This window comes from Tachyglossus aculeatus, chromosome 2 (genome assembly GCF_015852505.1).
Source record: "Tachyglossus aculeatus isolate mTacAcu1 chromosome 2, mTacAcu1.pri, whole genome shotgun sequence".
NCBI classification, from domain to species: domain Eukaryota; kingdom Metazoa; phylum Chordata; class Mammalia; order Monotremata; family Tachyglossidae; genus Tachyglossus; species Tachyglossus aculeatus.
Genome location: NC_052067.1, coordinates 88,095,397 through 88,113,783, shown reverse-complemented (window position 1 = coordinate 88,113,783; position 18,387 = coordinate 88,095,397). Strand labels below are relative to the sequence as shown.

Here is an 18,387-nt window from a genome sequence, read left to right as displayed (position 1 = left end):
ATAGGTGATCTGTGTAATTCTTAACCTGATGCTTATGTTTAGGGAATTCTGGGAAACTATTTTTGCACAGATACTGATGTTTTTATAACTTCTCTAATCAACTGAGTTACTGAGACCTAAAAATCTATATGTCTATATTTTAGGTCTTCAGAGATCCTTGGCCTAAAATAACTAGATAACAGAGACCCAAAATAATTGGGGAGTTTGAATTACTTGGATATGTGGACAGACATGGCCAGTACCAAATGTACCATTTACATTTTTTTTCATTTTCCCTAAGAGTTGCTAACTACTTCTTTAATGTCTGTAAGCAGTGTAGCCTAGTGGAGACAGCAAAGGATTGTGAGTCAGGAGACAAAGTTCCAATCCTAGCTCTGTCACAGACCTGCTTTGTGCCATTGGCAAGTCAATTAACTTCTCTGGACTTTAGTTCCCTTGTCAGTAAAACAGGAATAAGGTAGAGACCTTGCTCTGCCTCATTCTTAAACTGTGATCCCTTGCAAAAGATAAGGACAGTGTCTGATCTGATTATCTTGCATCTACCCCAGCACTTTGTACTATGGTTGGCATTTATTAAGCTCTCACTGTGTACCATAACTAGCTATGCAATTCTAAAATCATAAATGAAAAATCAATTGTATTTATTTAGTGCTTACTGTGTGCCGAGCACTCTACTAAGCTCTTGGACGAATGCAATGTAACAGGGTTGGTAGACGTTTCCTGCCCACAGCGAGCTCACAGAGGACACAGTAACTAAGTTATCACTTGTTGAAAGAGGTGGAGAATGCTGTTGTGGGTGTCTCAATTTGCAGAGTTCCCAAAGCTACAAAGGTAAAAATGTGGAAATCATTTTTTAAAGAAAATATTTAGTCAACAAGTTGAGTTTTTTCCTGCATAACTCATGTCCACAAAGACTTACAAGTAATGATGCAAAAGAAAAGACAATTAACAAAAATGCATTTAATCATAAAACAGTTTAAATAAAAAGGCACTAAATCACCACAGTTAATCATTTGATCATATGCACAGTTGTTTTTGTAACAAAGCTGAAAATTTACAACTGTTTTAGCAAAAGCATTTTGTCCCTAATTAAAGCGACACCCAGAGTCCTTAATAAAATGTAATTTTATCTAGAATATAGCAAAAAATAACACTCATTTTGTTACTCATTTACATTACCTTTTATTTACTCCACTCTACATTTATAAAATATTTAGCATTTCTCATATTCCACCCTTGTTATTTACAATGCAGATTTGCATCTTCAATCATATCAATGGTTTGTGGAATAAAATCCATGGGAATAATACTTCTTACTACATTTAATAAATTCATTCTGGTTATTTGAAGTGAGCATTCATACAAACCTGTTCATATGCAGCGTGTCCTACCAAAAGCAGAATGACTAACCGAGAGTCTGTGAATATAAAATAATGCTCCTTTTATATAGAATGCATTGTGTAGCCATTTGGGAATCGCACTATTTTGGGTTGCTTAAAATGCTGATAGGTAATGCCAACTATGACTTTGTAAATTCCATCAAGAAGCACCCAGTGTTGACCTTCATTTTCCTGCTATCTAGCAAACAGTTACTCTGAACCAATGTGCTTTTGTATTCTGAACATTAGTATTCAGTGATTTCAGAAGTAATTGGCAGCCCTTGGCAATTACTTAACAGCGGAAACAACATCATCCACGTTTGTCAGATGTGCGTGGCCATTGTGTATACTGTTACAACAAGGTGTCTACATTAAAGGAGTACTATCAGCCAGCCAGCGTTGAAATATATGGACCTGACAGCTGGTCTCACCTGGAATATATTAACATCATTAAGTCCCTGTTGTTCAACATAGCATAATCCTAACAAAAAAAATATCGTTAAGTGTGCACGCTGGGGAAAGAGCCACCCGCTTCCCCCACACCCCTGACCCCATTTCCTTTTAAAACAAAATCTGAGGGTCCTCAGAAGGTTGTGTGACACCAAGGCATGATACGAAACATAAACCAAATAGTTCCTTGTTCCAATATCTTGCCGTGAAGGAAATCTCTTAAAAAAATAAAAAAGAAAACCAACAAATCTGGCAGCAGCACGAACCTTAATGAAAAAGAGAATAGGGGAAGTATCCATAAGGGCAAGCCTCTTGGAGACACTGTAAAACATGGGACTATATATTAATTAAGGCAGGGGGGTGACTTTGAATGAAAAAAGAATCCCAACCCTCATCACTTTTCCCCATCGGTTAAGCGTGGTCTCATCAGTCCAAAAGGTCAGTCATAGGTTTTGGGGACACCTAAGAAGGCTTGGACTTTATAATCCACTCTGCATTCGGATTGAGTTGGTACAAGTCCTTCATGTAAGTGTCATCTTCAAGGCAGCGCTCACCTATCAAAGAGGTACAAAACCTAGTTAATCAAGTGGGGGAAAAGTTGAGTTTTTACAGTCATTAAAGTTGAATTTTCAAAACCCAGGTGGTGATGAAATCAACAGTTCAGGGGTTGACTTGTTTCCTTCATCTTACATCCTGACATCAAATTCCCATGTGTTGATCCTCTTCACAGGGATGGTATGAAGTGAAATGTGATAAGCATATAGAATTTGTTATCATTAAAATTGTGCAGGTCCAAGATAACAGTAGATGCAGGATTTTATTACAAAGACAAATTTGGTGTTCAGATTATGCAACCTAATTCCTAAGGTAGATATAAAGGGGAAATTCCTCCATACAAGTTCTTCAAGTATCTTGTTGCCACTCGTGGACACGGAATCAGTCCTGAGTTAACCCAGTAACAGCAATGGTTTTCATTCAATCAGTCATTCAAAGTACTGACTGAGTGCTTGATCTGTGCTGAGCAATGCATTGAGTGGGCTAAGAAGGGAGAATTCAGTAGACTTGATAGATCTTACCCCTGCCTTCAAGGAGTTTACACTTTATTGGGACAGACACAGTTTGTGACATTCTCGTTCAGGGAAGACCCCTCACCTAGTACTTGATTCTCCAAAACTAATGAAGAACTAAATCTGGACAGTAAGCACAAAGAAGTGGTACAGAAATCTTGATACGGATATGTCCCATTCTTTGCCATTCCTCGCAAATGTGGCTTGAAATGGTTTTGATTCCCCTACTAAATATATTTGTAGGTTATAATGAATTGTTTGTATTTCTGGGTGCCTGTTTTAAAAAGAAATTAAGACCAAGACAGATTCTCTCCTGCTGATTTTCTACATCAACTAAGAATAAAATCTAGAGCAGGTGTTTCCCATGTGAGGTGGTAAAGGAAGTAATCTCCAAAATGTAACATTTTTTAGGTGTTGGAAAGTTGGGGGGAAAGACTCTTCCTGAACTTGAAGAAAAGTGTGCCATTTTCCATTGGACGGACAATGTTTGATGGGATAAGATTTTAGAAAGGGAAACTTCTGCTTTCAGTAAAAAGTGAATTTGTAAGGCCTATTAAAATGCAGCCCTAGAAATCAAACAGGCTCCTTAAGACCTTACTGATTATATCTAAGCTTAAATTTGGGAAGTCCTAGAAAATGTATTTCACTGGATAGTCTGATAATCAAATTTTCTTTTGGAGATGGGATATAAGCAAGGAGTAGCACATAGCCTAATGGATAGAGTTCAGGCCTCGGAGACAGCAGGACCTGGGTTCCAAACCCAGCGTGTCCACTTGTCTGCTGTGTAACCCTGGGCAAGTCATTTAACATCTCTGTGCCACAGCTACCTCATCTTTAGAATAGGGATTCAGGCTGTGAGCCCCAACTAAGACATAGAATGTTTCTCATTAGCTTGTATCTATCCCTGTACTTAGTACAGTTCCTGGTGCAAAATAAATGCCATTAAAACAAACAAATGAACAACAACAAAAAATCATCACTGTTGGAAAAAAAAAAACCTGAACTCCACACTCCTTTAGCCATCTCGTGAAAAGAAGAGTGATCTTCAAACCAAAGGACAGCATTATTACAAATCAGATTCAAAAGGAACTAGGTTCTAATCCTGACTCTGCCATTTGTCTGCTGTGTGACCTTGGGCAAGTCACTTAACTTCTCTGTGCCTCAGTGACCTCATCTGTAAAATGGGGAATAAGTCTATGAGCCCCATGTTGGACAGGGACTGGGCCCAACCTGACTAGCTTGTATCTACCCCAGTGCTTAGTACAATGCTTAGCACCTAGTAAGCTCTTAATAGGATTTTTTTAAAAAAACACACAGAATTTCATGGAGGTTCCCTTCTAAAAGCTCACAACCACACCAGCCATCACAACTGCTCAAATAGCAGGTATACTGCATACATTAACTCTGCCTGGGAAAAAATATTTCTCCCACTGCTCTTGCCTGTTTTAGCAGACATTCAACTCTCTGCTCAAACTCCTATCTCCCTGCCTCCCCCATCTCTTGTCCTAATGACCTGACCACCTACTTTATTGAGAAATCCCTAAATCCCCCCTGCCCTTCTCCAGGCCCTCCCTCCTCCTTCCCCTTCTTCAACTCTCCCATCTTCCCAGCAGTACCTCTAAAAGAGAATTCCTGCCTTCTCTCAAAATCCACCCCACAACCTGTGCATTTACCATCCCTTCACACCTCAACAAAACACTTGTCCCCTTCCTTCTTCCCTCCTTAACCACCATCTTCAACTCCTTGTTTTCCTATGGCTTCCTCCCCACTGCTTTCAAACCTGCCCATTTTTCCACATCCTAAAAAACCCTCCTTCGACCCCATGACTCCCTCCAGTTATCACTCCACCTTCCACCTACTATTCTCTGCAGCTTCAAAGCCTTTTTGAAGGCACATCTCTTCCAAGAGGCCTACCCTAAGTCCTCATTTCTTTTTCTTCCATTCCTTTCTGTGTTGTTCTGACTTGCTCCCTTTATTCATCCTGCCTCCCAGTCCCACAGAACATATATAAATATATGTCCAAAATGTATTTATATCAATTTGTGTCATCCCCACTAGCCTGTAAACTTGCTTTGGGCAGGGAATGTGCCTGTTGTAGTGTACCCTTCCAAGTGCTTAGTACAGTGCTTTGCACACAGTAAGTGCTCAACAATTACTAATGATTGATTTCTCTCCAGGGATTTACAACATAAGCACAAACTAGGGAGTAAACAAGCAATTATTCTTACCGATATTTCCTCCTATTTCATACAAGAACACCTCTTCTTTCTTGAGCATCTGGACAGCTCCACTAGGGATAGAAGATACCTGTGTTAAAACATCTAAAGAGCTGTTAAGAGCTGTTATAACATCTAAAGAGGTTTCAATCTAGTCCCTTAATGGGCCTCTGATTCTGGTACAATGAAAGGTTCATATCATGATCTACACATGTGTCTGCCCCACTTGTTAAAACACAGAATTAGTACAAGAACATAATAAGCACTTTGGATCATGCACATCAAAGTAAAACAACAGTCTATTAGGTGATATGTGGTTTTAAAAATAATTATTTTGGTGGCAGTTAGAAAGCTGAATGTCCTTAGTGCAAAGGACCAAAGAGTCCAGTTTATTCCGTGGGTTCAGACTCCTCCTGGTTTAGTTTCTTTTCCCTCTTGCTGGAGGAGGAGCACAGTTAACTTGGTTAGCCCTAAAATTCAGCTATAATGCAGGCAGACCATGCTCTTCAAAAGATTGCAGGGCCCAGTTGGCTCGACAGGCCCTGGAGTTCTCATGACTTTCTTACGTCACTCCAAAACTGCCCCCAGATTGTTCCAGCCTTCCTAGAGTTGGGGGTGAGTGGCAGGGCTGGGCAAGGACAAAGGTGTGGGCAGATATGGGGCAGCATTGCCAGCTTCCCTGCCACCTCTCAAATCTTCATATCAGAGAGCCACCTCTTTCTACGATCCTCAAATAATACAGAAACAACACCTGGGAGACTCTGGGGACCTGCACTGCTTCTACCCCTGCCACCTCCGGAGATGGTGGGGAAATGAGAGATGGCACGGAGGTACCCAGTGAGTCCTGGCACTTATTAAGCACTCACGATCGGCTGGGCACTGGGCAAAATTCTGGAATAACTCCAGGATGATTTGTTCAGGCAGTTTGGAGTCTCAGGCTGGGAATCAGACAAGCCCCCAGGAGGCAGAGTCAGTTCTGGGGAGGCAGGGACCCAAGCCAGTGCCATACGCAGAGGTGAAAAAAAGCCAGAACTACCCACAACAACACAGTAAAACAGTAAGTGTGGCGGCTGTGGCCGTGCCTGGAAGTGTTATTCAACCGTGAGCCTGGCATGTCACGGCTCTGTTCAGGGGGTATGACTGCTCTATAGATTGGACGGGAGGAAGGTGGACAATACTCTCACTGGTCCAGCTGGACATGGTCTCTAACATAGCCAACCTTTGGGGTTCTCACCACCCTCACTGGCATGCAGGATGAGGGGGCCCACCCCCATCCCCACCCTCCCACACCCCCACCTCCCCACCCCTGCTTGCATCACCTCTTTGACACAACCCCTTCAAGAGTTGTAAATGCCCCATCCAACTCACCAGCGGCGGCTTTAAGTGCCTCGCTCCCAGCCCAGTCTGTGCCACACCTCCTCCTTGGATGCTGGGCCCCTTGGGAGCTAGAGACTGTGCTTGGGAAGCGGAGGTGACAGGAATCTGCCGGACTCTGGCATCTAAACCAGCTCCATTCCCTTCCTGCTGCTTAGAGGGCTCTCCCCTCACACTGAGAAGGGAATGTGTCTGTTTTATTGTTATATTGTACTCTCCCACAAGTGCTTAGTTCAGGGATCTGCACACGATAAGCACTCATTAAATACGACTGAATGAACAACTGAATGAATTTCCACTGTCCCAGGCAGGTCACCTGTCCCCAACCCCACTATCAAAAGGATGCTCTCTACAGAGTTCGTCATGTGGTGGGGAGAGCAGGACTGTACCTCTCCTGGCTAAGAAACCTGGCAAGAACATCGCTGGCTTTCAGGTCCTCCGTCAGCTGGATCGCCATGGAAACTCTTGAAAGATGGGGCGCCTGTACGCGTATCACTCCCTGAGGGACGTCAGCCTGCAAAAGCAAAATCATGTTGAAACAAAGCTGGCAGCGGCCGCAACGTGGAAGTGCTCTACAGTGCATGGGCTTAATGACTATGTATTTTACTTCACTACATAAAAACCTTAACTACAGTTATAATGCCATTTGTTCAATTACATCAGAATCTTAAACCTTTGAGTGGTGATAGGGGAACTTTATAACAGTACGAGAGTAATGCTTAATTATTTTTAAAGATGTTAGGAATGACAGCAATAACCATTACTGCCATATTAAGAGCTGGTTTCTGCATATTATCTAGGAGTAGGTACTTGGTATAGCAAGTATGAAATTGATTTAGCAAGCAGGGACTCTGTGTATCCCAGTTACAGATACACTTTTGTATTTTGTTTAGTTTATTTAATAAACATGCCTGAATTGATTCTGTCTCGAAAAGCTCAACAATTCTTGTTGGGGTTTTCTCCACAAACATACATACTTTGCTTACAGACACTGTTTTTCTCTTATAGTACTAAAGCGCTTTTTTTGATCATAGAATAAAACCTCCATGTTAATGCATATACAAATTATTGTCCTTATTTAATAATAATAATAATAATAATAATGGCATTTATTAAGCACTACGTGCAAAGCACTGTTCTAAGCACTGAGGAGGTTACACGGTGATCAGTTTGCCCCTTGTGGGGCTCACAGTCTTAATCCCCATTTTACAGATGAGGTAACTGAGGCACAGAGAAGTTAAGTGATTTGCCCAAAGTCACACAGCTGACAACTGGTGGAGCCAGCATTTGAACCCATGACCTCCGACTCCAAACCCCGGGCTCTTTCCTATTGAGCCACGCTTCTTATTTAATAAAGTACCTGTGTGTATGGGACAAAATTACTATAAAATATGGCCCTAGCACGGCAAAAGCAATTCTAGAATTCATTTATAAATATATGTCATCACACAGCACATATTTGCCCATATCTTCAGTGATGGATTGGCCATAACCACCTGTACATGGCACATGACTGACTGGGCATGCTGGAAGACAAATCTGTTGAATTTTCTTTTTAAACAAAAATCTACCACAGCACCCATTGCCTTTCTAATGTGGAAGGTCTAGTTTCAATGGGTTCCAAGAGTGTTTTGCTTCCAAAACCACAAATATTGTACCAGCTACCCAGACGATGGAAAAATCTCCCTTCAGAACTCTTTGACTTTGTAAGGTTAATATTTTTAATGGTATTTGTTAAGCATGTCCTAAGTGTCAAGTACCATTCTAAGTCCTGGGGTAAGTCAGTACTATGTCCCACAGTCCCTGACCCACATAGTGCTCACAGTCAAGTAGGAGGGATAATAGATATTGAATCCCCATTTTACAATTGAGGACATGGAGGCACAGAGAAGTTAAATGTCTTGCCCAAGGTCACACAGCAGGCAAGCGGTAGAGCTGGGATTAGAATCCAGGTCCATGCTTTATCCACTAAGCCATGTTGCTTCCCAGTAATAGCTGTATTTCAGAGTGCCTGAGATGTTAGTTTCAATCTCTGGGGCCATGCAAGGTTTAATTCCTGACTTCCTGTTCCTTAACCCATAGAAAGACTCACAGAGAAATTTCACAACTCTTGTTGACCTCAAAAACGTGCACCAGCTTTCACTCATCAATGTCCCATCAATCAGTCAAATAGTAGTTTGGAAGAGCAACTGTCCCATAGGATGGGCCCTGTGGACTCTCAAATTCTGTCCAAATGACAAAAACTCGGGACCAGAATAGTGAGACATGTTTACATTTTCATTAAAATGAATGGCCTACCAGATGATTTGAGCACAACCTAAGTGCTTCCAGTCCTTGGCATATGCTAAATTCCATGGCTACCTGAATGGGTACGATTCCTATTTATTTGGTTGGAAGATGGAAGAAAACATCTTATCTCCTCTAAATCTGATAACACAATTTAAAATGGTCATTGATCTGGAGGAAAGGCTAGTAAACCAATAAACTACTGCATTACAAGTTTACAGGGATTGGAATTTTTCTTCTTCCAAAGTGATCAGACCAAACTGAGAACTCCCTTGCAGGAACAAAATGTCACCATTCAAAACTGATAAAATATAATCAATTCTCCAACAGGAGGGTTGGAGAATTGACCACTATCAACACTTGGTGAGTGCTTCTCCAGGGAGCAGCTCTTTCTCGTCCCTCAGCAGGATACATGAGTAACACATTGCATCCAATAGCTTGACCCAGTGTATAGAGCACAGGTTTGGGAGTTAGAAGGACCTGGACGTTAATCCTAGCTCTGTCATTTATCTGCTGTGTGACCCTGGGGAAGTTACTACACTTCTTCCTTACTCAGTTATCTCAGCTATAAAATAAGAATTAAGATTGTAAAATCCATGTGGGACAGGGACTCTCTCCAAATCAATTTGCTTGTATCCAACCCAGTGCTTAGTACAGTGACCAGCACATAGCAAGCACTTAACAAATGCCATTATTATAATTATTATTATCCATGCTTATGAGCACAAGCGTGATGCTCCTGCCTTGAGAAGCACTGTGGCCAAGTGGAAAGAGCAAGGGACTGGGAGTCAGATGACCTGAATTAATTCCAGTTCATTCACTAGCCTGCTGTGTCACCCTGGGCACATCACTTAACCAGTTTCCTCATATGTAAAATGGGGATACAATACCTGTCCTCTCCCCTACTTAGACTGTGAGTCCCAAATGGGACAGAGACTGTGTCCAACCTGAATACTTTGTATCTAACTCAACACAGTGTTTGGCATAGAGTAAGCTCTCAACACAACAATTTTTAGTGTCAATTTAACCAGCCAAACCATATACTTCCCTACCTGCAAAACCCTCCTGAAAAATATTTCCCAGTGGCATTCCTCAACTAATTCTCACCTTTATGTCAACCTTTCAGTCACCCTATGCAGTTATGTGTGAATTGGTTTGTTTATTCAATTTACTAAAACATTTTTCTTTTTATTTGCTGTTCTCAGTTACACCTATTCTTTCACCTGCTCTGACTATGCAGACTACAATTCAGTGACTCCTTCACAAGACTGTGAACTCCTTGAGGTCAGGGACCAGATCTTTTACACTTACTGTACTCTCCCAAATATCTGTTATAGTGTTCTGCTTGCAGTACTTGCTCCAATCCACTGCTAATCAATGGATGAATGGAAAGGATATAGTGTTTTCCCTACTAGACTGCAAGCTTCTTTAGGATAGAGATCATGCCTACTAATTCTATTGTAGTGCACACTCTCTCAAGTGTTAAGATCAGCATTCTGAAGACAGTAAGCACTCAAATGTCACTGATCAATTGACTGGGGCAGATATCATGGGCTCAGTCAGTAAGGGGAAAGGTTGTGGGACAGTTGGGAGAGGTGTACCAATGCACTGTGGTGGGGAAAGAAACAGTGTTCTGAGGCAGATCAAAAAGAGATGGCAGCCATCAAAAAGAGATTGGTGGGGATGAAGAGGGGAGAAAATGGTCAATGGAATTTATTGAACGTATAGTGTGTGTAAAGCATTGTACTGTGCACTTGAAAGAGCACAGTGAAACAGGAGGGTGTGGGTTGACAAGTCTGAAGCTTGTCAAGAGACTGAAAAATATTTAGTTGCTATTTCCCTCCAAATATCCTGCAAATGCAAAGTTTGAGGAGCCTAACTGGAAAAAAAAAGAAAACACTCTCTGAGGCCCAGAAATGTAAAGCATTCTGTTAGACATAATATAAAGAACTGTGCTCAAAACAATATAAATATCACCAGGCCCATTCCCTTGCCTTCCAGGTGTCCACATTCTACAATACATGCATTGAGATGGTATTAAACGGAAGGGAAATTCTTATTGTATTTAACAATGGCAGCATGTGAAAAGACAAATAGACTCCAAGAATCCTCTCTGAGATGGGAATCTGGCCTGAGATGGATCTTCTGCACCAAATATTCCTTGGGGAGAAAGGGGTTTAACCGGACGTGGTAACAGATGAGAGAGGGAGAATGTGGGAGTGTTTCTGGAGAAGTACTCTTGTATATTTTGACAGTCGTGTCCAAGTGATATTTATGAAGATTTAGCGAACAGTATCAGAGGCCTTTTAAAACAGCGTATCTGTTAACCACCATTAAATTTTAGAATCATGCTGTATCCAATACAAATGCTATCAGTCTGCTAATTATAACAAGCTGCTGAGCTCTGAAAGATATAATGTGCTTGATCCTTAAGCCAGCAGTCTGCTTTTAACTTGTGCTACAATAATAACTGACTACAAATGCCATAAACTGGGGAATCTCTTCATTCCAAGACATAGAGTTAAACTGTCAGGATCAAGGTCTTTCCACATTTGTTCTTTTCATCAACAGAGAATTAAGTTGATGTCATGGGCAAGCTCCAAGGAGACTGACAAGTCTATGACTGCTTAAATAGTAAATACTCTTCACAGTAATTGATTGAATGGTCCTTTAAGAATTATAATGTTAACTACTTAAACATGTAAACAATATAACATGGGTAAAAAATGTTCGCCTGTGGCTTTTGTGTGTTTGGCACATTGTTCTAAACTATATCTTAAAATCTGTTGATTCTGTATCATTCAGTTGAATAAACAACGATCATGTTCTTTCATTATTAGACTCATGGACTGTGTCTGGAAACCACATTGCTCCTATTTTTTTTTCCCCGACACATGGAGGGGCAGAGTACCTGTATTAGCATCGTACTTTGGAAAAAAAAATTAATCCTTAGAAGAAGCCCAATTATTTTTCTTATTCTGAAGTTGTCCTTTCATCAAGATACATGCAATTTAATTGTAGCACTGATAGTTGCTTACTTGGAAATCTTTCTTACTCAATAAAGCAACAGATAATTAAAAAACCTGGCAACAGAGTTTTTCCAAGAATAGGGCCAGATGTAACACATGCTATTTAATAGCTAAAAGAATTTCACGTCATGAAGAACCTTATATTTTCCAATTGTCTGAAATAAAAGGGTGGAAAAAAGAAGAGTAGGATAACTCCATGGCATGCTGACCTTTCTAAAGTGCACCAGCACAGACCCCCATTCTACTCGGTCTACATATCTTTTCATTGCCTTTCAGTTCTGTATTCAAACAAGAGCTGATACATTTGCATGTTATATATGCAGCATTCGTTCTTGCACAACAAAAACAAACAACACAGCAACCTTTAAGAAGAAACAAGATTGTGGGCTTGATATCATTCATTGGTTATTTTCCTTTCAGGGCCCCTCACCCCCTTCTCAACATTTCAGCTGGTGCTCCAAGACTTAAAGCAGATGCTTAGAACAATACCTGCAGTTCTGCTCCTATCTTAAAAGCTGTTAAGTGAAACCAGAGCCAGAATTTTAGCGAAGACCCAAACTGAAAGAAGTACACCCAGCCCATTCGCAGTACAATCAATGGTGCATTTGCTGTCTCGCTGACAATCCTGCCCCTACAGTAGCTTGTGGGATCAGAATTTAGTTTGGAGTCAATATATCCTTCTGACATTGGTGGGTTAGAGCCAGGATATGTAGGACTGCACATGAAACATTCACCTTTCAATTAGAGAAGGGTCAGATTAGAAGGGTCAGATGCCCAGAGCCACACTGAAATGGATACCATTCTGGTCTGCCCTGGGTTTCAAAGGGTTTTCACAGTGCTTCTGAACACACGTCCAATCCTTCATATGCATATGTCCCTTTTGTAAATAAGGTGATTCGGAGTGCAAGTACCTTTCATAAATAACTATCATAATGAAAATCATATGACTCTCTCCCATTTTGCAGGTGAGAAAACTAGGACCCAGAAAAGTAAAATGACTTGCTCAATGTCATATGGCAGGTCAATAGCAAAATTCTGACTAGAATCTGGATCTTCTGATGACCCCCACCCCCACATCCAAGTTCCATGCTCTTTCCACTAAGCCAAACTGGATATATAAGCCTCTGCCTATCTAGTATGGATGTGGAAACAATGAGGGAATAAAGGGAGAACTTTACAGATGGGAAGAAATTGCTTCAGAATGAGGCAGGTTTAGTGCAGTGCCGCTCAAAGGCAAAGGGAGACACCCAAGAAGACCACACAGAACTCAAACTCTATGATTCTGTAAAGACAATATACAACACTCACATCACTGGGTCTTCCCTTTAAAGATAAGTCATGCATTCATTCCAAACAACCCTTTGGTTGTGGCTGGGGCAAGGCCAGGGGCTGCCAGTTGCTCAGCAGTGAGGGGACTCACCATTTTTCAGGCTGTATGGGCAGGTGAAGCTAACTCAAACCCTCCTCCTGGAAGCTGGGTGGGAAAACTAAAAGTGGAGACAAAATGACAACTCCTCCACTTGGCCCAGCCATCAGAACGTGCCTTCTTAAACCAGTCCTAGAGTGCAGGGGGGCTCTGGAAATGGGACAGGAGTCTGTCACTCCTTCTCCTTAGAGAAGCAGCATAGCCTAGTGGAAAGAGCACGGGCCTGGGTGTCAGAGAAGTTGGGTTCTAATCCCGGCTTTGCCACATATCTGCTGAGTGACCTTGGGCAAGTCACTTAATGTCTCTGAGCCTCAGTTACTTCATCTGTAAAATGGAGTTTAAGACTATGAGCCCCATATGGGACAGGAACTGTGTTCAACCTGATTACCTTGTATCTACTCCAGTGCTCAGAACCGAGCTTGACACGTAGTCAAATACCGCAATTAGTATTAGTAGTATCATTATTAATTATCCCCATTAAGGGACACTGGGAAGTGAGCCAGGGGCTCCCCTGCCTATGTGGGGCCTCAGCTTTGGCCCACGGGGCTCCAGAAGTAGGTCTTCATTTCCTCTCTCCTGATGAGCCTCAGCCTCTGGCCCAGAGCTAGCCAAGGGCTTTGTGAGATTCATTCATTCAACTGTATTCATTGAGAACTTACTGTGTGCAGAGCACTGTACTAAGCGCTTGGGAAGTATACAAGTTGGCAACATATAGAGTCAGTCCCTACCCAACAACGGGCTCAGAGTCAAGAAGGGGGAGACATACAAAGGTAGGGCAGGAGGAGAGAAGGAGAGAAGAGGAAGTGAGGTGAGCTTCCACCCCTGGAGATGGTGTCCCATTGCCATCTTCCCTCCTTATAGTCCCACCCACTCCCATCTCATCAAATTCCCCTGCACTCACAATGAAAAAAAATCGATGGCACAGGCAGCTCTAAATAGCTCCCTCCTTTCAATGATTTCTTTTCCTAATCTAGTGACCTTCTGCATATTTCCCTCATCTCTTTTTTTAAAGGGGATGTTTACAATGTGTTCATGCAGTGAGGGAAATCCCAGGATTTAAGGGAAAGTCCCTGTTCAAGAGAGTAAAAAAATTAAACATCTGAACGTCTGTCTACAAATTGTCCACAAGGTGGCACTACTTAACTGAACATACTTCAGAAGAGCGTATCACTGTAAATAGAACAATGGAAGCATTTGCTGTGTGTCCCTGAGTGATGTTTTTGATCATCTTCATCCCCAACACAATTACATAATATTGGACATCACTTTCATAGTCATCGAGGAAGACTACTGAATGATTGGGAATGATATCAGTGGAGAAGGAGAAGCGTAAACACTTCCGCTTCAGAAATGCCTCATTTTCCTGTTTTCTTTTGAATCTAATCCTCCCCAAATGAAGGAAAGCTTTTTCCAAACTATAATGGGCTTGGAGTCAAAAATCAAATCTGCACATGGCCGTATCCTGTTAGAGTTATTCCTTTGTTCAAGAGGAAACAGTGTCCATGTGGCTAGCTCTTCCTTCTCGATCCAAACATGACCACTCATTAAAAGCAACAATTCTCTGCTGTGAGAAGGCAGCAGCAGATTATTTCAATGGCAGTGTATAGCAAATGAAAATGTAAAGCAAAATGTATTATTTTTTGTAGTTCCACGAATTTGCTTTTATAACTTCCCATGTACTGGTTATCCTACAAACTAACACATTAATGTCCGTTACCTTCCATTAACTATTAACCCACTGACAATAAAGAGCACTCTACCTCCTATTAATTCCCTAATGATATTCATACTTAGTGATACGGAAATGATCAGAGAAGGCTAAGGTCTTGAAAGTGTGGCTCCATAACTGGGCTTTCAAAGATGCCAGATTCTTTGATAAAAGCAGCCGTTTGAAATGTGCAGAGTCCGCATGCAAATTTCACATTTTCTTACATCACTGAGTGTCTTGTCTTGCTTTTCATGTTTTTCACGGTCATGAGCCATCTTCTTCAGCAGTTTCTTCATAGCCTTGTCTTTTTTGTCTCTTTTGTTGTTCGCAGTATTTTGCTTCCTTACTTGGGCTACAATAAATGTTGGAATCTGCCCGAAACACAACCAAAGCAAATCATTAAACTAAGACGATTAATTCTGGTACACACCTACCAAAACATTTAAGTGTTCTGTCCTGCTTCTAAAATATATTTCTGAGAGGGTGGCTATATCTAAATCAATCATATATGATGCTTTATTCTTGATCAGTATGATCTATCCTTTTTTTGGAAAACCAAAGTTCTCCACCAGCTAGCTCCACCTTAAAAATATATACACTTACTTCTCCCAGCCCACTCCAGCATATGTTCTATGCTCCCCCAAAAAGGGAGCCACTTATCCTCTCACTCCTACCTCGCCAATCAATCAATCAATGGTGCTTTACAAAGCTCTTGGAGAGTACAATTGAGTTGTACAACAGAGAATAGAGTTGACAGACTGATTACTACCCTCAAGGAGCTTACAGACTCCTGTGAAGATAGACATTTAAGTTAATTACAGTTGGGGATGGTGCCAAAGAATAGAGATGCATATATGTGTATATATATATATATATATATATATATATATATATATATATATATATATATATATATATATATAGTGATGATGGCATTTGCTAAGCACTTACCATGTGCCAAGCACTGTTATAAGAACTTAAGTGACTTCCCTCTCAGGGTCACACCTGGAGAGTTTCTAGTACTCTACCAGTCTCGACTACGGGAGGGAGAGTCAAGCAGAGGTCTGTTCATTCCATTCCATTCCCAGCTTGGGCAGTAGCTAGCGATTAGAAGAAATCTGCTATAAGTCAAAACTCACCTGTGCTGGGCAGCAACAGCACAGAAGAGAATGGAGTGTGGAGACTCAGGTTTACTGTGTGGAAGGAGGCAATGGTAAACCACATCTGTATTTTTACCAAGAAAACTCTTTGGATACACTACCAGTTATATATACCATATATAACTATGATATATTTGTCCATTTATGTACATTGTCTCCGCATTTACCTGTTCCTGAATTTAAAAAAAGAACTGAAGCTGGGATTGCTTATGGAAGATTATCAATGAATGGTATTTATCTGCCCATTAGAACGTAAGTTTCCCAATAGCAGTGACTGCATCTTCCGCATCTTCGGAGGTCCTTTCCTTGACTTGACCTCCCCAATGTCTATCACAATTCTCTGCCCCCATAAGGGCTCAATCCATATTGTGGGTTATGATGCTTATATATCCTGTATAAACCCTCCAAATTCAGAAAATTAATTTCTCTCCAATAACCAGAGAAACAGATGGTGTTATGAAAATCCAGAAACTTGGTTGGTCATAAAATGATAAAGTTGGCTGGTAATGGTGGTGGCTCAATCACCTCAAAGTCTTCTGCCTCTTCCTATGCAACAGGCTAAGTGAAGGAAACATGGCATAGGAGCACCAGGGGCATCCACTGAAAGGAGAAGTACCTTAAAAAGATTTCCTCCTCCTTTCACTTCTTCTTACTCCTTCCCAGCCCTTGCTTCCCATTTTCCCACTCTCTACTCCGGGTTTTACAAAGAACCACTGGAAATGGTGACACTTTTGTCGACTTAATAATCTATCCCATTCTAGAAATAAAAACTTGGATCCAGTCAAGAATGGTATGCCAAAAGTTAATTCTTAAATTAGGCATAAAAAAATCCCACTAAAAATGTGACTGCAAAAAGGTAAGCCTTCATGATGAGGAAAGACAGCAGTGTAAAATTCTGCATAAAGTTACTGTCATTGAAGCCACTCAACAGAAAAGAGAACGCTTGTTATCTGATGGTTCTCAAAATGTAACCATTAAAGGGCCCTAAAAATAATTTGCGCTAACTGCACTTGAATATCTTTCGAATTTCTAATCCCTCATAGAAGCAGCGTGGCTTCAGTGGAAAGAGCCCAGGCTTTGGAGTCAGAGGTAGAGAAGCAGTGTGGCTCAGTGGAAAAGAGCACGGGCTTTGGAGTCAGAGGTCATGGGTTCAAATCCTGGCTCCACCAATTGTCAGCTGTGTGACTTTGGTCAAGTCACTTAACTTCTCTGTGCCTCAGTTCCCTCATCTGTCAATTGGGGATGAAGACTGTGAACCCCACGTGGGGCAATCTAATCACCTTGTTTCTACCCCAGCGCTTAGAACAGTGCTTTGCACATAGTAAGCGCTTAATAAATGCCATTATTATTATTATTATTATGGGTTCAAATCCTGGCTCCGCCAGTTGTCGGCTGTGTGACTTTGGGGAAGTCACTTCTCTTCTCTGTGCCTCAGTTCCCTCATCTGAAGACTGTGAGCCCCCCGTGGGACAACCTGATCACCTTGTAATCTCCCGAGCACTTAGAACAGTGCTTTGCATATAGTAAGCACTTAATAAATGCCATCATTATTATTATTATTATTAAATAATTCATCTGAATATACTGTTCACAGAGTCGTTTCAATTTTTCTAGAAAAAAAATGACTGTTCTGATACCTGAGAATTAATCATGTACTACCCATCAACACAATTAATTCATTCAAAGGATATTTTCCCAGAATGCTTTGACTGTTTAGTTAAGTCCATTAGCTCATCAACAGGCAAAAACTCCTCACCCTCGGCTTCAAGGCTGTCCATCACCTCGCCCCCTCCTACCTCACCTCCCTTCTTTCCTTCTACAGCCCACCCCGCACCCTCTGCTCCTCTGCCGCTAATCTCCTCACCATGCCTCGTTCTCGCCTGTCCTGCTGTCAACCCCTGGCCCACATCATCCCCCTGGCCTGGAATGCCCTCCCTCCGCACATCCACCAAGCTAGCTCTCTTCCTCCCTTCAAGGCCCTAATGAGAGCTCACCTCCTCCAGGAGGCCTTCCCAGACTGAGCCCCCTTCTTCCTCTCCCCCTCCTCCCCCTCCCCATCCCCCCGCCTTACCTCCTTCCCCTCCACACAGCACCTGTATATATGTATATATGTTTGTACATATTTATTACTCTATTTTATTTGTACATGTTTATTCTATTTATTTCATTTTGTTAATATGTTTTGTTTTGTTCTCTGTCTCCCCCTTCTAGACTGTGAGCTCACTGTTGGGTAGGGACCATCTCTATATGTTGCCAACTTGTACTTCCCAAGCGCTTAGTACAGTGCTCTGC

The 18,387-nt window shown here is 41.6% G+C and overlaps 1 protein-coding gene across 1 annotated transcript in view; it reads right to left on the bottom strand.

Annotated features, from left to right (window-relative positions):
• Window positions 1–950: 950 nt before the first annotated feature.
• Window positions 951–18,387, bottom strand: part of ARHGAP18 (Rho GTPase activating protein 18) — a 139,149-nt gene continuing 121,712 nt past the window's right edge. Inside the window, exons 12-15 of the mRNA XM_038741204.1 lie at window positions 15,160–15,306; window positions 6,876–7,000; window positions 5,125–5,186; window positions 951–2,383 (exon numbers count right to left, since the gene is read on the bottom strand). Of these exons, the coding sequence (XP_038597132.1) occupies window positions 2,292–2,383; window positions 5,125–5,186; window positions 6,876–7,000; window positions 15,160–15,306 (426 nt within the window). The 3' untranslated portion in view covers window positions 951–2,291. The remainder of the gene's footprint in view (window positions 2,384–5,124; window positions 5,187–6,875; window positions 7,001–15,159; window positions 15,307–18,387) is intronic.